The sequence below is a fragment of the Ranitomeya imitator genome, chromosome 7 (genome assembly GCF_032444005.1).
Source record: "Ranitomeya imitator isolate aRanImi1 chromosome 7, aRanImi1.pri, whole genome shotgun sequence".
Classification (NCBI taxonomy): domain Eukaryota; kingdom Metazoa; phylum Chordata; class Amphibia; order Anura; family Dendrobatidae; genus Ranitomeya; species Ranitomeya imitator.
The window spans coordinates 101,128,656-101,144,516 of NC_091288.1; the positions used below are offsets into that span (position 1 = coordinate 101,128,656).

Below are 15,861 nucleotides of genomic sequence, written 5' to 3' on the forward strand. Positions count from 1 at the left end.
AGATGAAAAGACAAACGTAGAGATGAAATAGATTTAGCAAAGTGAGGCCCAACTTTCTGAACAGAGCGAGGATAGGAAAGGTAACTTTGCAGTCAACACAAAACCCTACAAAAACCACGCAAAGGGGGCAAAAAGACCCTCCGTACCGAACTAACAGCACGGAGGTACACCCTCTGCGTCCCAGAGCTTCCAGCAAGCAGAAAAAAACAAATTGACAAGCTGGACAGAAAAAAACAGCAAACAAATAGCAAAGAGGAACTTAGCTATGCAGAGCAGCAGGCCACAGGAACGATCCAGGAGGAAACAGGTCCAATACTAGAACATTGACTGGAGGCCAGGATCAAAGCACTAGGTGGAGTTAAATAGAGCAGCACCTAACGACTTCACCACATCACCTGAGGAAGGAATCTCAGAAGCCGCAGTACCACTTTCCTCCACCAACGGAAGCTCACAGAGAGAATCAGCCGAAGTACCACTTGTGACCACAGGAGGGAGCTCTGCCACAGAATTCACAACAGGGAAGTTTCTGGTCACTTCTCATCAGACTCCAAAGAAGATAAGACACTGCCAGGATGCATTTAGGTGGACAAGACCCAGAGCAATGTGAGTATATCCTAGCCAATGCATTTATTTTCAATTTTTTGGATCCACATGTCCTAATTTCTTCCTTTTTTTTCTTTCAACATGCATCAGAATGTCTTCTGCGGAGTCTTCATCTGATGAGGAGTTTGAGCCACGTCAGTCAGAAGTGGATCATGTGAGTGAGGTTAGTTTTTTGTTCGTCAGCTTGGTAAGTATTGACTGTCACATCGACACATGAGACAATTTGATTTTTTTTTTTTATAGAGCACTTCTACTGAGGGACAGAGAGGGATGTAGCAGCGGAGTCAAGGTCCGGTGGGAAGACAGCAGCAGGTATGTATACAAGGCAGACTGTCCTCATTGTAATATTCTTGAATCTTCCTTTCTGTACCCTTAATTTTCTTTTAATGTTTCTTGTAGAATCCTTTTCTGAGTTGACTTTCATATTCATGCCATTTCTCATCTTCTGTTAATTTTTTTTCCTAATGTGATTGAGCAAACTTATATGATTTTCTTTTAATTTTAGGTTTCACAACGGGACGATGACCGGATCGATATTGACCTCCTGATCACCCTTGTCCAGGAGCAAGTCCCATTGTGGGACAGCCGGGATCCACAGCACGCAGTCAACAGTACGCTCCATCGGTTGTGGAGTGAGGTGGCCCAAGCGTTGTGGGATGGCTGGGAGAATGCCCCGCCACGGGTCCGTAATGCATTTGGTAGGTATTAAAATGCAGTGTGAAGCAGCTGAGATCTTTGCCGTGCTCTCTTGACTGTGTGTGATGAAAGAAACTTTTCGTAGTTTCTGTCATCACACACAGTCAAGAGAGCACGGCCAAAAGTCCATTTTCTGACCATTATATTTTATTGTTATTTCACAGTGGACAAAATAAGAACACGTTGGCGTTCCATGAAGGACCGCTTCAACAAGGACCTTCACGCAAAGAATCGTGCTGCAAGTGGTTCCGGAGCAAGGCACCGGCTGTACAAATACCGCCGTGTGCTGTCCTTTTTAAGACCGGTCCTTCTCATGAGAACGTAAGTATTTCTCACATGCTTCCGGTTGTATTGCATTGACATAATATGTAATTTTAAATTCCACAGGATATACCGTCTTGTTATATTTTGGTATTAATTTTCTGTTTCCTTTTTTCACAGCACACACAGCACAACTGTCGCACCAGGTTCTGGAGCGGTCCTTCAGCCGGCAGCCACGGACCCGTCCCAGCCATCCAGCAGCGCAGCAGCAGGTGGGCCTTCCACACTCACTGGAGACCAGGGAGCTGGCCCATCAGGTATTCCCCTTTCGCAGTCCTCTTTCACTGCACCCATTTTTGCAGGCTCATCCTGGCAGCGACAGAGGGCTTCGGATAGGTCACTCATGTCCGAGTTTTTGCACTTGAGCTCGGTTTTACACGAAGCAATCAAAGCTTTAGGTGACAGAATGGATGTGTCCCATAACCTCCTAAATTGCCGGATCCAGGATGTCGCCAAAAGCCTTGATCAAGTTAAAGCCGACCTCCAGAGGCCAGCTCATCATTTTTTTAACCAAATACAGCAGGGCATGTCGGAACACCTTAGCCCTGATCTCCAGCTGAGTGTGATGCAGGCCTGCAATGTTGCTTTTGTGCAGGCAATGCAGCAGAGTCAGAGTCGTAATTTACAGCAGACAGTGGCGGCATATCCAACTGTGCCGTCACTGTCATGATTAACCTCCATTCCTACCTCTGCTGCATACCACTGCACGGCCACCTCTATTCCATCCACAGGTGTACTCCACTACAGCGCCAACACGATGACGAGTGCTGTTGGACATCCCACCGCCACCACCGTGACAACCGCTGCTCCGGCTTGGACCTCCTCCGCTGACACCACGATGCCGCAGGACCCTGGCGTGGCTTTTCGGCACGGCCCCCTCCCGATGCAGCAGGAGCCAGGCATGGCATATCGGACCGGACTCCCCCCGATGCAGCAGGACCGAGGCATTGCTTTCCGGGCAGGACACCCCCCGATGCAGCAGGACCCAGGCATGGCGTATAGGACCGTCCCCCCATGCCGCAGGACCCAGGCATGGCGTATCGCACCGCCCCCCCCCCCCCCCCCCCGATGCAGCAGGACCCAGCCATGGCTTTCCGGGCAGGACCTGTTATGATCTGGTGATTAAGGAGCGACATGCGTTTAGCTCTGAGCAGGTGGCAACTATACTGACCGCAGTCCCTAAGCTCAACACAACACTAGAAGTAGCCATGGAATGCTCCTAACTCTACCTAGGCATGTCGTCACAGCCTAAGAGCTAACTACCCCTAAAGATAGAAGCAGGAAAACTATCTTGCCTCAGAGAAAATCCCCAAAGGATAGATTAGCCCCCCACAAATAATGACTGTGAGAGGAGAAGGAAATGACATACGTAGTATAAAACAAGATTTAGCACAGGAGGCCACTTCTGGCTAGATAGAAAATAGTACAGGACAGAACGCTGTGCGGTCAGTAATAAAAACTAGAAAAAGTCCACCGCAGAGAAATGCAAAAATCTCCACACCTGACTAAAGGTGTGGAGGGCAAACTCTGCTGCCCAGAGCTTCCAGCTTAGCTGAATAGATCCATACTGAAAAGCTGGACAAATGAACAAAAACAAAGAAAGTGCTGAACAACAAAGTCCACAACAAGAGAACCGCAAAAGGACAAGCAAGGACTTAGCTTTGATGAACTGGTCAGAGTGTCAGGAAAGTCCTAAGAGCAATGACTCCAGGCAGGAACAATTGACAACTGGCATTGAATGAGGGATAAGGCCAGACTAATATAGCCGAGCCAGAAAGACGATCAGTGAAAACAGCTGCTGAAGCTAAATCCAAGAAGCAGCCATACCACTCAAAACCACAGAAGGGAGCCAAAGAGCAGAACTCACAAAAATGCTACTTACAACCACCGGAGGGAGCCCAAGAGCGGAATTCACAACAAGGACCCACCCCGATGCAGCAGGACCCTGCCAGGGCTTTATGTTCCCCCCCACCAGCAATGCAGCGGGACCCTGGGAGGGCATTATGTTTCCCCCCTCCAGCAATGCAGCAGGACCCTGGGAGGGGTTTATGTTTCCCCCCCACTATGATGCAGTTGGACTCTGGCGTTGCCGAGCGATCCACAATGGAAACGGACTGTGAAATAGTGGAGCCGGACCCTCACGTGTCTCCCGCCAACACGCAACAACATATTAGCCCAACAAGACATCCCCCTACCAGGAAAACACAAAAGAAAACTCAAAAAACACATAAAAAACAAAAAACTCTTAGTATTCCTCCCCCATCACCTACCGATGTGTCTGTATTGTCTTTTGTGTCTCACCCTTCCAGTGCGTCTCAAGCCTCTCATGTGTTAAGCCCCATCCCCGAACTTCCAGACCCTTCCAGTTTTATTGCCCCTTCTCCTGCCACCTCTGCCTCCTCCACGGTGAGCCAGGCTTCAGTTCTTAACACCCCCCGGTTACGTCACTCTACCCCAAGCCATCGTGGTACAACCCGTCGCGGTACAAAAAAATAAATGTTTAAATTTGTTTGTTAACTCAATAAAAAAATGTTAATTTGCAACAATTATGTTTGGTTCATTGTGTCTTTCACCGCTCTCAATACACACCAATAGGGTTGAGCGACTTTTACTTTTATAGGATCGGGTCGGGTTTCACGAAACCCGACTTTTTCAAAAGTCGGGAGTGAAATCGGCCGATCCTATAAAAAAAGTCGGGGTCGGCCGAAACACGAAACCCAATGCAGTGCTTTGGGTTTCCGATGGTTCCCAGGGTCTGAAGGAGAGGAAACTCTCCTTCAGGCCCTGGGATCCATATTTAAGTGTAAAATAAAGAATTAAAATAAAATATATTGCTATACTCACCCTCTGACGCGCCCTGGTACTAACCGTCAGACTTCCTTCCTTAGAATCAGCGCGTGAAGGGCCTTAGATGACGTCGCGGCTTGTGATTGGTCGCGCGACCGCCCATGTGACCGCTCGCGCGACCAATCACAAGCCAAGACGTCACCGAAGGTCCTTCAAGCGCTGATTCTTAGGAAGGAAGGCTGCCGGAAAGAAGCAGGGCGCGTCCGAGGGTGAGTATATTCCTATTAGGTAAATATTTTTTGTAGTTAAAAAACTCCGATCCGGTTCTGGCAGGTTTGATAGTGCGCCACATGTCCACGGTGGGTACTGGTATAAACTCCTCACAGAGTACATTCCATAACACACGACAGGTGTCCACAACTATTCCGGAGAGGGTGGATATTCCAAGGCGGTATTGGAAGTGGAGGGAAGATAAACTCTCTCCTGTGGCAAGAAATCTAGAAGAAAAAGAAACAAAAAAAAATAAAATTAAAATCTACTCTTTTTATGGTGTGTTTAAAAATAATAAAAAGAAAAAAACACATAAAATACATGTCATAACCAAAATTTGGACTGTCATTGGTTTAGATTTGGAACGTACCGTAATGTCACTAGCAGACATTCCTCGGGTGGAATCGCTCTACGGAGCTGTGTGTCCTGTCGCCGTATGGCTCCTTGGACACGAGACAGCAAATCATGGAACGAATCTTGCGACATTCTCGTGTAATCCTAGAATTTCTCCGGGTTGGCATTCAGCTCCGCATAGAGCATGTGATAGGCTCCACGGCTCTCACGCACTTCAATGATTGGGTGCCTCCAAAAACGCCTACGCTGTCTCCTTCTCCATCTTTGGCGGTTTCAGTCTTGTTCCCAAGCAAAAGCACAGGCCAGGAAAATCTTGAAGCTGAAATCCAGTTGGAAATAAAAGCTCTCCATGGAAAGATCCATCATGACACCGGAAACAGTAGCAAGCTGTAAAAATTTCTGTACCCCTAAGGTCAATATATAGAGAGACAATCATATACGCCCTCTCTATTCCCATTGGTTGTGTCTGGTTATCTTTTTTTGGCTCCTAATTTTTGGGGGGAAATGTTGAAAAAAACGCAAACGCATGCAAAAACGCATGTAAACGCGTGTAAACGCTGCGTTTTTTGGATGCATGCGTTAAACGCATGCGTCAAAAAAACGCAGCGTTTACATGCGTTTTTTCATCATGCGGTTTTTTTAAACGCATGCGTTTCGAAACGCAAGTGTGAAACCAGCCTAACATAACAGTTGAAAGAAAATATGAAGCTTCATTCTCGATTGTTTAGAATGGTACTTCTAGAAAACTGGAACTGTATTATTGCCATAGAACATTGATTAAGTGCTATAATATGTACTGTACATGTGGAATTATGAAGAATTGGAAAAGCAATATTGCTATTGGAAAATATACAGTAAAAAGAAGTCACTTAGCACATAAATTGGCCAATGTATATGAGCCCAACTGCAACGTCCAGAGGCGTAGCTAGAGCTTTTGCCGCCCGGGGCTGGTCCCGAGCTTGGCGCCCCCCCCCCCCCCCCCCAGCAGGAATAAGACCTCAGATGTAGAACTTTAATTGTTTCGCCGGTGAATGTTACCATCACATGATCGGGACTGCAAAAAAAAACAAGTTCTGCTTACCTGACCGCGCTCCTGCTCTCTCCACGCAGCTGAAACGTGCACTCGCCGGCGACTGACAATGATGTCAGACGCCGGCGACATGCACACTGGGACTGACGTCAGCTGCCAGCCTCAGATTGGCTGGCTGCTGTTAACTATTGACGTGCGGGCGCGGGCCCACACGTCAATGGCGTTAAACAGCTGCCGCGCCGGCCGCAGCCCGGTGACCCACCCCCAGGGCCGGCTCCAGGTTTTTGAGGGCCCCGGGCAAAAGAGTCTCAGTGGGTCCCCCCCCCTTTAACACATACCACGATTCATGATGCCCAGATACGGCAGAGAAATCTAGGTATAGTACAATGCCAGATTTCACTTCTAACATGAGTGACAGCTATTGCAAATTCTACAGTGTATATATACAGGACAGGAGAGGTACTGTGCAGTGTATATATACAGGGCAGTGGTACTGTGCAGTGTATATATACAGGGCAGTGGTACAGTGCAGTGTATATATACAGGGCAGTGGTACTGTGCAGTGTATATATACAGGAGGAGTGGTACTGTGGAGTATATATATACAGGAGGAGTGGTACTGTGCAGTGTATATATACAGGAGGAGTGGTACTGTGCAGTGTATATATACAGGGCAGTGGTACGGTGCAGTGTATATATACAGGGCAGTGGTACTGTGCAGTGTATATATACAGGGCAGTGGTACGGTGCAGTGTATATATACAGGGCAGTGGTACTGTGCAGTGTATATATACAGGAGAGTGGTACTGTGCAGTGTATATATACAGGGCAGTGGTACTGTGCAGTGTATATATACAGGGCAGTGGTACGGTGCAGTGTATATATACAGGGCAGTGGTACTGTGCAGTGTATATATACAGGGCAGTGGTACGGTGCAGTGTATATATACAGGGCAGTGGTACGGTGCAGTGTATATATACAGGGCAGTGGTACTGTGCAGTGTATATATACAGGGCAGTGGTACTGTGAAGTGTATATATACAGGGCAGTGGTACTGTGCAGTGTATATATACAGGGCAGTGGTACTGTGCAGTGTATATATTTCAGCAGCCGCCCAGGCCCCCAGCACCTGTCCTGTATATATATTATATATACTGTCATGCAGGCTGTACACATACAGTATATACATATACAGGACAGGTGCTGGGGGCCTGGGCGGCTGCTGAAGTATATAATATACAGTATATCAGCTGTGGCCGCCCCAGGTCACCCAGACTGTCAGAATACAGGGATACATCGCACTCACTCAGGGCGGCAAGGCTTGCCAAGGAGCTCCTCAAGAATCTGCCTGTCCTGATGTAAGTTCAGCAGTCAGCGAGGGGCGGGCGGAGAGCAGAGCAGGAGAACTCTCCGCCCACAAACAATGTCATGCTGGCTGCCTTGTTAACCCCGATGTGCCTGCACTGCCTGGCCCTGCACTGACTGAAAAGATGCTTGTGCCAGCAGGGCTAGATGCCCGCCCCCCGCATTGTGCCGCCCGTGGCGGCCCGCCCCCCCTGCACCCCATTTCCTACGCCACTGGCAACGTCAATGCATACCTGTTCAATGGCAGTAATGAAGTTCCAATTTTCTAGATGTACCATTGTAAATAATCCAGAGTGCAGCTTCATATTTTCTTAGAATTGTTATGTTAGATGCCACCTATTCACATTAGTTGAGATGTGCTGGTCAGTTTCTTCTGTTTATAGCAAACTCATGTGACATGTAGTGTTCAGGCACAGAAGCCCCCGAACACCGTGTGTTTGTCGCTCTGTCATGCGCATTACAGTGTGGCAAATACTGCTTCTAATCGACTGTAAAATCATTACCGCTGGTCATTCATGGTTCCCACACTGTCAAATGACAGCGTGAGCCCGCAGCTGTGATCAGAGGTAAAAAGTTTACCGGGCATTGGCATTGGTTGATGTGGCCATTGCTCCCATCAGCTGACTCCTACTGGCTCTAATAAAAGCGAGAGTAGGAGCGGCTGATGGGAGTATTCATTAGCCTTCACCTGTGCTCAAAATAAATCATTTTAAAAAGCAGCGTGGGTTTCCATGTATTTTGACAACCAGCCAGGCAAAACTCACAGCTGGGGGCTGCAATTCTCAGCTGTCCGCTTCAGCAAGGCTGGTTATCAAGAATAGAAGGGTCCCCACGCTATTAGATGCGTGAATTTTGGAGCTTTGCGTGGCTCTTCCCACTTGCCCTGTAGCGGTGGCAAGTGGGGCTCATATTTGTGGGGTTGATATCACCTTTGTATTGTCCGGTGACATCAAGCCCATGACTTAACAATGTAGAGGCATTAAGTATTACTAATCCTATAGTTATATTATAAGTATATACACAACTAGAGAGTTCACCGGGAGAATTTCACTGTGGTGAATTTGAGCTGTGGTGAACTCGCCTCTGCACCTTCAGACTTTTTCTCACTGTGCTAGCAGTGATCTCGCCAGAGGGAGGTCACCAAAGTTCATTGGCCCAGATGAGAATGCAGCCTCAGTAACCGGTGATAACCTTAATGAGGTCACCGTTGCTCACTGATGCAGTGCTCAAAACAGCTCATTCACCAGTGGTTCTCAGCCTGGACGGTCACATCTTGGCCCCATCCAGGTTGAAAACTATATATCCCCAGACATGGATTATGGCGTGGGACAAAACATCGGATAGGTGAGGGATATTGTTGTTTTTTGTTTTATTAGAGGAGATAAGGCATTCAGTGGAATGGGCGTTAGGTGAGTATAACGGTTTGTTATTTATAAATAAAAAAAGGAAAAGTGAGTTTTGTTTTTACTTCAAATAATAAACTTTATTCTGGCTATGCCTTTATTTACCATGCAACTATAGGATTAATAATGGATAGGTGTCTTATAGACGCTACTCCATTACTAAGCTGTGGGCTTCATGTCACCTGACAATACGAAGGTGACATCAACCCCACAAATATGAACCCCATTTGCCACAGCTACAGGGCAAGTAGAAGACCCAGGTAAAGAGCCAGAATTGAGAATTGGTGCATCTAAAAGATATGCCTTTTCTTGGTGGCTGAGGGGTTACTATTTTCAGGCTTTGGGGGCTAATATCCATGGCCTCTTGCCAGCCTGAGAATACCAGCCCACAGCTGTCTACTTTAGCAAGACTGGTTGTCGAAAAGGAGGGGAGCCCCATGCCATTTTATTATGATTTATTTAAATAATGTAAAAAAAACACTGTGGGGTACCCCTCTATTCTTGATAACCAAACCTGCTAAAGCTGAAAGCTGAGGGTTGCAGTCCCTAGTTGACAGTTTTGCCTGGCTGGTTATCAAAAATACAGGGTAATCCAGGTTCTTGTTTTTTTACATTATTTATTTAGAGAGAAGCGGCTGGTTGATGAATACTCCCATCAGCCGCTGTCTGCTCTCACTGTTATTAAGAAAACCTACACAAAAGAAGTCTTCCAGTAAATTCATATAAAATGTATATATTATTGAACCATATCTAAAAAATATTTAAGATGGGATAACATCATACAGAAAATAATGTAACAGCAAGCAAACATTGGGCAGAGGGATGAATCAGGTCCAACAATAATAATAAATACATTGAGAGCAACAATAGGGTTCCTCCGTAAATAAATAAATAAATGAAAGCACAGTGCTTAAAGTAAATCATGTGCAAAAGTGCATGTGAATAAGGACCAAACACATCCTGCAGGACTGGGTGAAGTTATTTGAATAATATAGTGCAATGCATAGTAAGTAAGGTTATTTAGGAGCTTTATAAAACAAGAAACATTTCTCTGCACATCATAGCCAAACATAGAAACATGTTAAGGAAAGTACATGATAAGTGTTGGCTGAAAAGTACATATAATTACCCAAAGTCCAGACTGCCACAACGTACCCCCTCAGGACTTCTGGAGGACTTATTCTGTGTAGGTTTTCTTGAGTTCCACGGTTCTCCGTGTTTATGGTCTAGGCCACTTTTTTGTGTTCTCACTACAATTAGCGGCAGCAGGCGTTGGCTAATGGGAAAAGTAGTCCTATCAGCTGACCCCAATGACCAGAGATAAAAATTTTACCTCAGCTGTGGGCTCATTTGATATTGTGGGAGCCACTGCTGTCTGAGAGGCAGTAATAATTTTGCTGCTGATCAGAAGTAGTGATTGCCGTGCTGTCAAGCAAATGACAGCATGGCAAACACTGGATGTTTGAGCCCCCCATTCAAGTTGATGGGGTCCGGTCTGGGTACTGCTCTATTCCTCGAACCTGAACTTTGCTTAACTGCTAGGCTAAACTCACCCGAGCCGAAAATCCATGGGTCCGCCCATCTCTGCAAAAATGCTGACAGAATTGACATACTGCAAATTTGAAGATACTTCAAATCTACAAGAAAACAATAAGCAACATGGGCATGAGACTTCAGGAATCTCACTCTTTTTGTGACAAAATTTCATAGAAAAAATGCAGCAAATGCTCAACGTGTGCACATATCATTAAGTGGACTTTAATGGATCCACTATGTGCTAGTGCAGGTCCTGAAAGGACCGGACATCCAGTGTGATTCTCTCTTGTGGCATGTCCCATCTCCTCGGCCCTGCACTTAAGCATAACTATACAGGATTTGGATGCAAATATTATAACCTAACCAGTATTATTATTATTGACATTTTTGTTTACAGTAATTTTTTTTAAAGAATTGACAAAATAGGTCATGTTGTAACTGGCACCAATATGTTAGCAGTATGTCCTTCAAGTGTGATGGGGTTGGAAATGCAAGGAGGTCTTTCAGGCTAGGGTGAGGCCAAATGGTCCTTGTGGCTCAAATAAAAATACTAAGAATTTGATTCATTTATGTATTGCAACAAGTTTTCTGAAGTGAAACACTTTTTCAAGCCAGTCTCAGTAAAATCCATTAAAGTATGTGGAGCATGTGCAGGACAAGGAATGACAGCATTCTTCAACAGTTACGCCACTTTAGTGATGTAACTTATGCCAGAAATGTTACTCCAATGCTTCACTAGAGTATTATTTTTTGTGAGGTATGCAGAGGCACACACCACTCAGAATATGTATCAAATTCATGAAGTTGTGTGCATCTCTTAATGAATTTGGCACATCTTACCCCACCACGTTCCTTCATTAGGACTGGTGTGTATAATGCAAATCTTAATGAATCAGTCCCTAATATTATTGAAGCCTTGTAATGGATAATTGAATTTTAATATATTTGTCATGTGTTTGCATCTGAACTAATAAAGATTATGACAATTTAAGAATTCTTTCAAGCTGGAGAAAACTGTGTTTACTTGAATTATCTTAGTGGATGAGCCATGCCGCTCCATGTACTCTTGTTTGTTTGAGGCCTGTGCTAAAGGATTACTGAAGACTGAGTAACTCTTTTTCTGCTATAAAGACCTATGATAATTGAGGGCCCTGTTGGAGATACTGCACTGGGGAAAAGATATTCACTAATATCCACATCTCTGGTCTTATTGTTATGGATAATGTGTATTTTCTATTTTTGGCTTCTCATAAACTTCATTTGATGCTGACATTGTCTCTGTAATGTGTGAGTCAAGGATGAAAATCCACTTAAAGGGACTCTGTCACCTGAATTTGGCGGGACTGGTTTTGGGTCATATGGGCGGAGTTTTCAGGTGTTTGATTCACCCTTTCCTTACCCGCTGGCTGCATGCTGGCTGCAATATTGGATTGAAGTTCATTCTCTGTCCTCCATAGTACACGCCTGCACAAAGCAATCTTGCCTTGTGCAGGCGTGTACTATGGAGGACAGAGAATGAACTTCAATCCAATATTGCAGCCTGCATGCAGCCAGCAGGTAAGGAAAGGGTGAATCAAACACCTGAAAACTCCGCCCATATGACCCAAAACCAGTCCCGCCAAATTCAGGTGACAGGTTCCCTTTAATGTTCATGACTATAAGTAAATGCTGTACCATCCATACTAAAGTGTACATTACAGAACATAGTCATATGTTCTTATTTATCTATTATGTAAGACATATCCTCATAGTCTTCTATTATACAGTATATTTAAATAGACAAGGGGGCGAGTTTTGGTGTTTTCGGATCACTTTGGATCAGCAATGCCATAATCGGGTGGCGATACTAAGGAGAAGCCCCAAATTCATAAAAAAGCAATCCTTTGAAGATTTTTTTAAATACATCTGTGTATTTGTGTATGTAATATAGTGTGTATGTGTTAATATACACTGTTAAGCAAAAAGGTAACACTATTTTGATCTTTTAATTTCAGGCCCAATTGTCACCATCCACTACTGTTTCGAACATGAAACAACCATCATTTTACAGACAATCATCTTGGCTATATCACACATAAATTTGACTTGAAACTATTTATCATTTGATTAGTTATGTAGAATCTTGTTATACCGCTGCATTGTGTACTGTTTTACTTCTAAAAATCGAAATTTTAATTTTTAGAATTTTGTTAGTATTTTGTAAATCTACCTTTGGCTTTCAACACTGCCTGAATCCTACAGGACATGCTCTCAATCAGATTCAAGCATGTCTCAACCAAAATCTGATACCATGTCTCTTCTACACGTTCCCAAAGTTGGTGCATACTGATCGTCTCCCTTGAGCATTTTTACAGCTTTTTCTTCAACTCTACCCATGAGTCTGGGGACTGTGGTGGCCAATCCAGCACCTTTACCTCATTGCCATTGAACCATTTCTTCACCAATCTCGATGTATGCTTTGAGTCGTTGTCATTAGGGTTGAGCGAAACGGGTCGAAATTGTTCAAAAGTCGCCGACTTTTGGCAAGGTCGGGTTTCATGAAACCCGACCCGACCCCAGTGGGGGGTCGGCCATGAAGTCGGCGATCTTTTGAATCTGGAATCGGAATTCCGATCCCGATTCCCGATATGTTTAAGATATCGGGAATTGGTATCGGAATTCAGATTAAAGTGTAAAATATAGAATTAAAATAAAAAATATTGCAATACTTACCCTCTGACGCGCCCTGGTACTAACCGGCAGCCTTCCTCCTTCGAATCCGCGCTTCTAGGACCTTGCCGTGACGTCGCGGTGACGTCGCGGCTTGTGATTGGCCGCGCGGCCGCCCATGTGACCGCTCGCGCGGCCAATCACAAGCCGCGACGTCACCCGCGACGTCACCGAAGGTCCTGGAAGGGCTGATTCTTAGGAAGGAAGGCTGTCGGAAGGAAGCAGGGCGCTTCCGAGGGTGAGTATATACCTAATAGGTATTACTATTAGGTATACCTAATAGGAATATACTCACCCTCGGAAGCGCCCTGCTTCCTTCCGACAGCCTTCCTTCCTAAGAATCAGCCCTTCCAGGACCTTCGGTGACGTCGCGGGTGACGTCGCGGCTTGTGATTGGCCGCGCGAGCGGTCACATGGGCGGCCGCGCGGCCAATCACAAGCCGCGACGTCACCGCGACGTCACGGCAAGGTCCTAGAAGCGCGGATTCGAAGGAGGAAGGCTGCCGGTTAGTACCAGGGCGCGTCAGAGGGTAAGTATTGCAATATTTTTTATTTTAATTCTATATTTTACACTTAAATATGGATCCCAGGACCTGAAGGAGAGTTTCCGCTCCTTCAGACCCTGGGAACCATGGAAACCCAATGCACTGCATTGGGTTTCGAGTTTCGGCCGACCCCGACCCCGACTTTTTTATAGGATCGGCCGATTTCACTCGACCCGACTTTTCCAAAAGTCGGGTTTCGTGAAACCCGACCCGATCCTATAAAAGTGAAGGTCGCTCAACCCTAGTTGTCATGCTGGAACACTATGCCATCCTTTTTTAAATACCTATAATACTCAAGTCTACGAAGTAACTCATCTTGTAGGATACTACCAAATAGCTCAGCAATGAGACCACAATCGATTGTGGTCAAGTATCCAATTCCTTAGGCCGTGAAACAACCCCATATCATCAGGCTTCCTCCACCAAATTTGGAAGTTCCTTCAATTTCTCAATCCCTTTTTCCCTTGTTTCATTCAGACCCATTTGCACCGATCAGAGCCTAGGCTATTGACTTTTGTCTCATTGCTCCAAATCACCCGCTTCCAATCTACTGCTGTCAAAGTTTTGTAATTTTTGGAAACTTGAGCCAATGCTTCTTATGATGATGTAGAAACCGAGGCTGCTTCTTCTTTTTCGGGCCACCATTCCAGACCTGTGTAACTGTGTCTCACGGTGATGCATTGACATTTGTGATCTCACTATTACGAAGCTTAAGAGACACCTTCACTGCCGTGTCTGTCATGCCAGAACTGAGCCGTTGACTCCAATATTTCGCCTGGATGTCCACCTCTTGGTTTTTGAATGGATGGGCGGCCGTCATTTCATATTCTTCCAACTGTCATGGCACTGACATAATGCCATTTGGCAATTTTCTTGGCCAAGACACTGCTATGGATGAGCTGAATGATGCTATTTCTCTTTTCTTGAGAAATCTTCTTCATGGCTGCTCCTCGATTCGAACCAGTGACATTTAGCTTGGGAATCAACCTAATAACAAACTGAGCTATTAGGGAATTGTTACAACAGGTTGTAATTTGTACTATACCTGAAGAAAAAGATTTTTTCACTTATAGGTGCAAAACAGTAGCAATGCAGTGACATGGCAAGAATCTGCATAACTAAACATATGCTAAGTACTTTCAAGTCAAATTTATGTATGAGATAGCCAAGATGATTGTCTATACAATTAGGGTATGTGCACGTCAGGATTTCTTGCAGAAATTTTCCTGACAAAAAACGGACATTTCTGCCAGAAATCCGCATGCGTTTTTTGACACATTTTTGATGCGTTTTTGACGCATTTTTACGCGTTTTTTTGTGCGTTTTTCCCAAATGCATAGAATTACGGGAAAAACGCAGAAAATCTGCAAAAGAAGGAACATGCTCATTTTTTTACCGCGATGCGTTTTTTTCGCGGAAAAAAATGCATCCTTGTGCACAAAACATGCAGAATGCATTCTAAATGATAGAATGCATAATGTATGCATTTTTAATGAGTTTTTATAGCATTTTTAGCGTGAAAAAAACACAAAAAGCCTGAACGTGTGCACATGGCCTTAGGGTAGTCTCATGTTCGAAGCAGTAGTAAATGCTGAGATATGGAGCCTGAAAGTCAAAGGTTCAAAACATTGTTACCCTTTTGCTCACCAGTATACTCGCCTACTGATGACTTCTCTGGGATCCATTACCATTGTGTTCCTTTTCTGAGCTGAGTGATGACTAGTGTTGAGCGATACCTTCCAATATTTGGAAATATCGGTATCGGATTGGATCGGCCGATATCCAAAAAATATCGGATATCGCCGATACCGATACCCGATACCAATGCAAGTCAATGGGACAAAAATATCGGAATTAAAATAAACCCTTTCTTTCCTTGTAGGTTAATTCTGCATAGCTTGGGGAAGCATTCGTGCAGGGGTGCATTCGTGCACTATTATTCGTGTATTTTTATTCAAAGTACTTTTTTTCTAAGTATTCGGCAGTTATAACATGGCAGTTAGACAGGGCAGGAGACAGGTAAGAAAAACTAAATATATTCACTATTCCCTTGAAACAGAACAAATACTCACCATATGTATTTGTATAATCTATATCCTGGCTGCTGCATTCACTCACATTCACCGCCCTTGCATTAACTCTCCTTCCATATTGGCCCCTCTGTCCTTGCCTCTCCTATGTATAGCACTCATGCTCTGTTCACATTGCTTAACTGCGCAGATCCATTCAGTCCCACCATCCA

The 15,861-nt window shown here is 44.9% G+C and overlaps 1 protein-coding gene across 4 annotated transcripts in view; it reads right to left on the minus strand.

Annotated features, from left to right (window-relative positions):
* The window catches only part of CPO (carboxypeptidase O), a 600,072-nt gene that overhangs the window by 453,858 nt on the left and 130,353 nt on the right, over positions 1-15,861 (minus strand). The window contains exon 1 of one of the 4 annotated variants that reach the window (XM_069733694.1): positions 10,383-10,462. The exons of the other annotated variants lie outside the window; for them this stretch is intronic. Within the exon in view, the coding sequence (XP_069589795.1) occupies positions 10,383-10,440 (58 nt within the window). The 5' untranslated portion in view covers positions 10,441-10,462. Of the gene's footprint in view, positions 1-10,382; positions 10,463-15,861 lie in introns of those variants that run through there. 4 annotated transcript variants of the gene reach the window in all.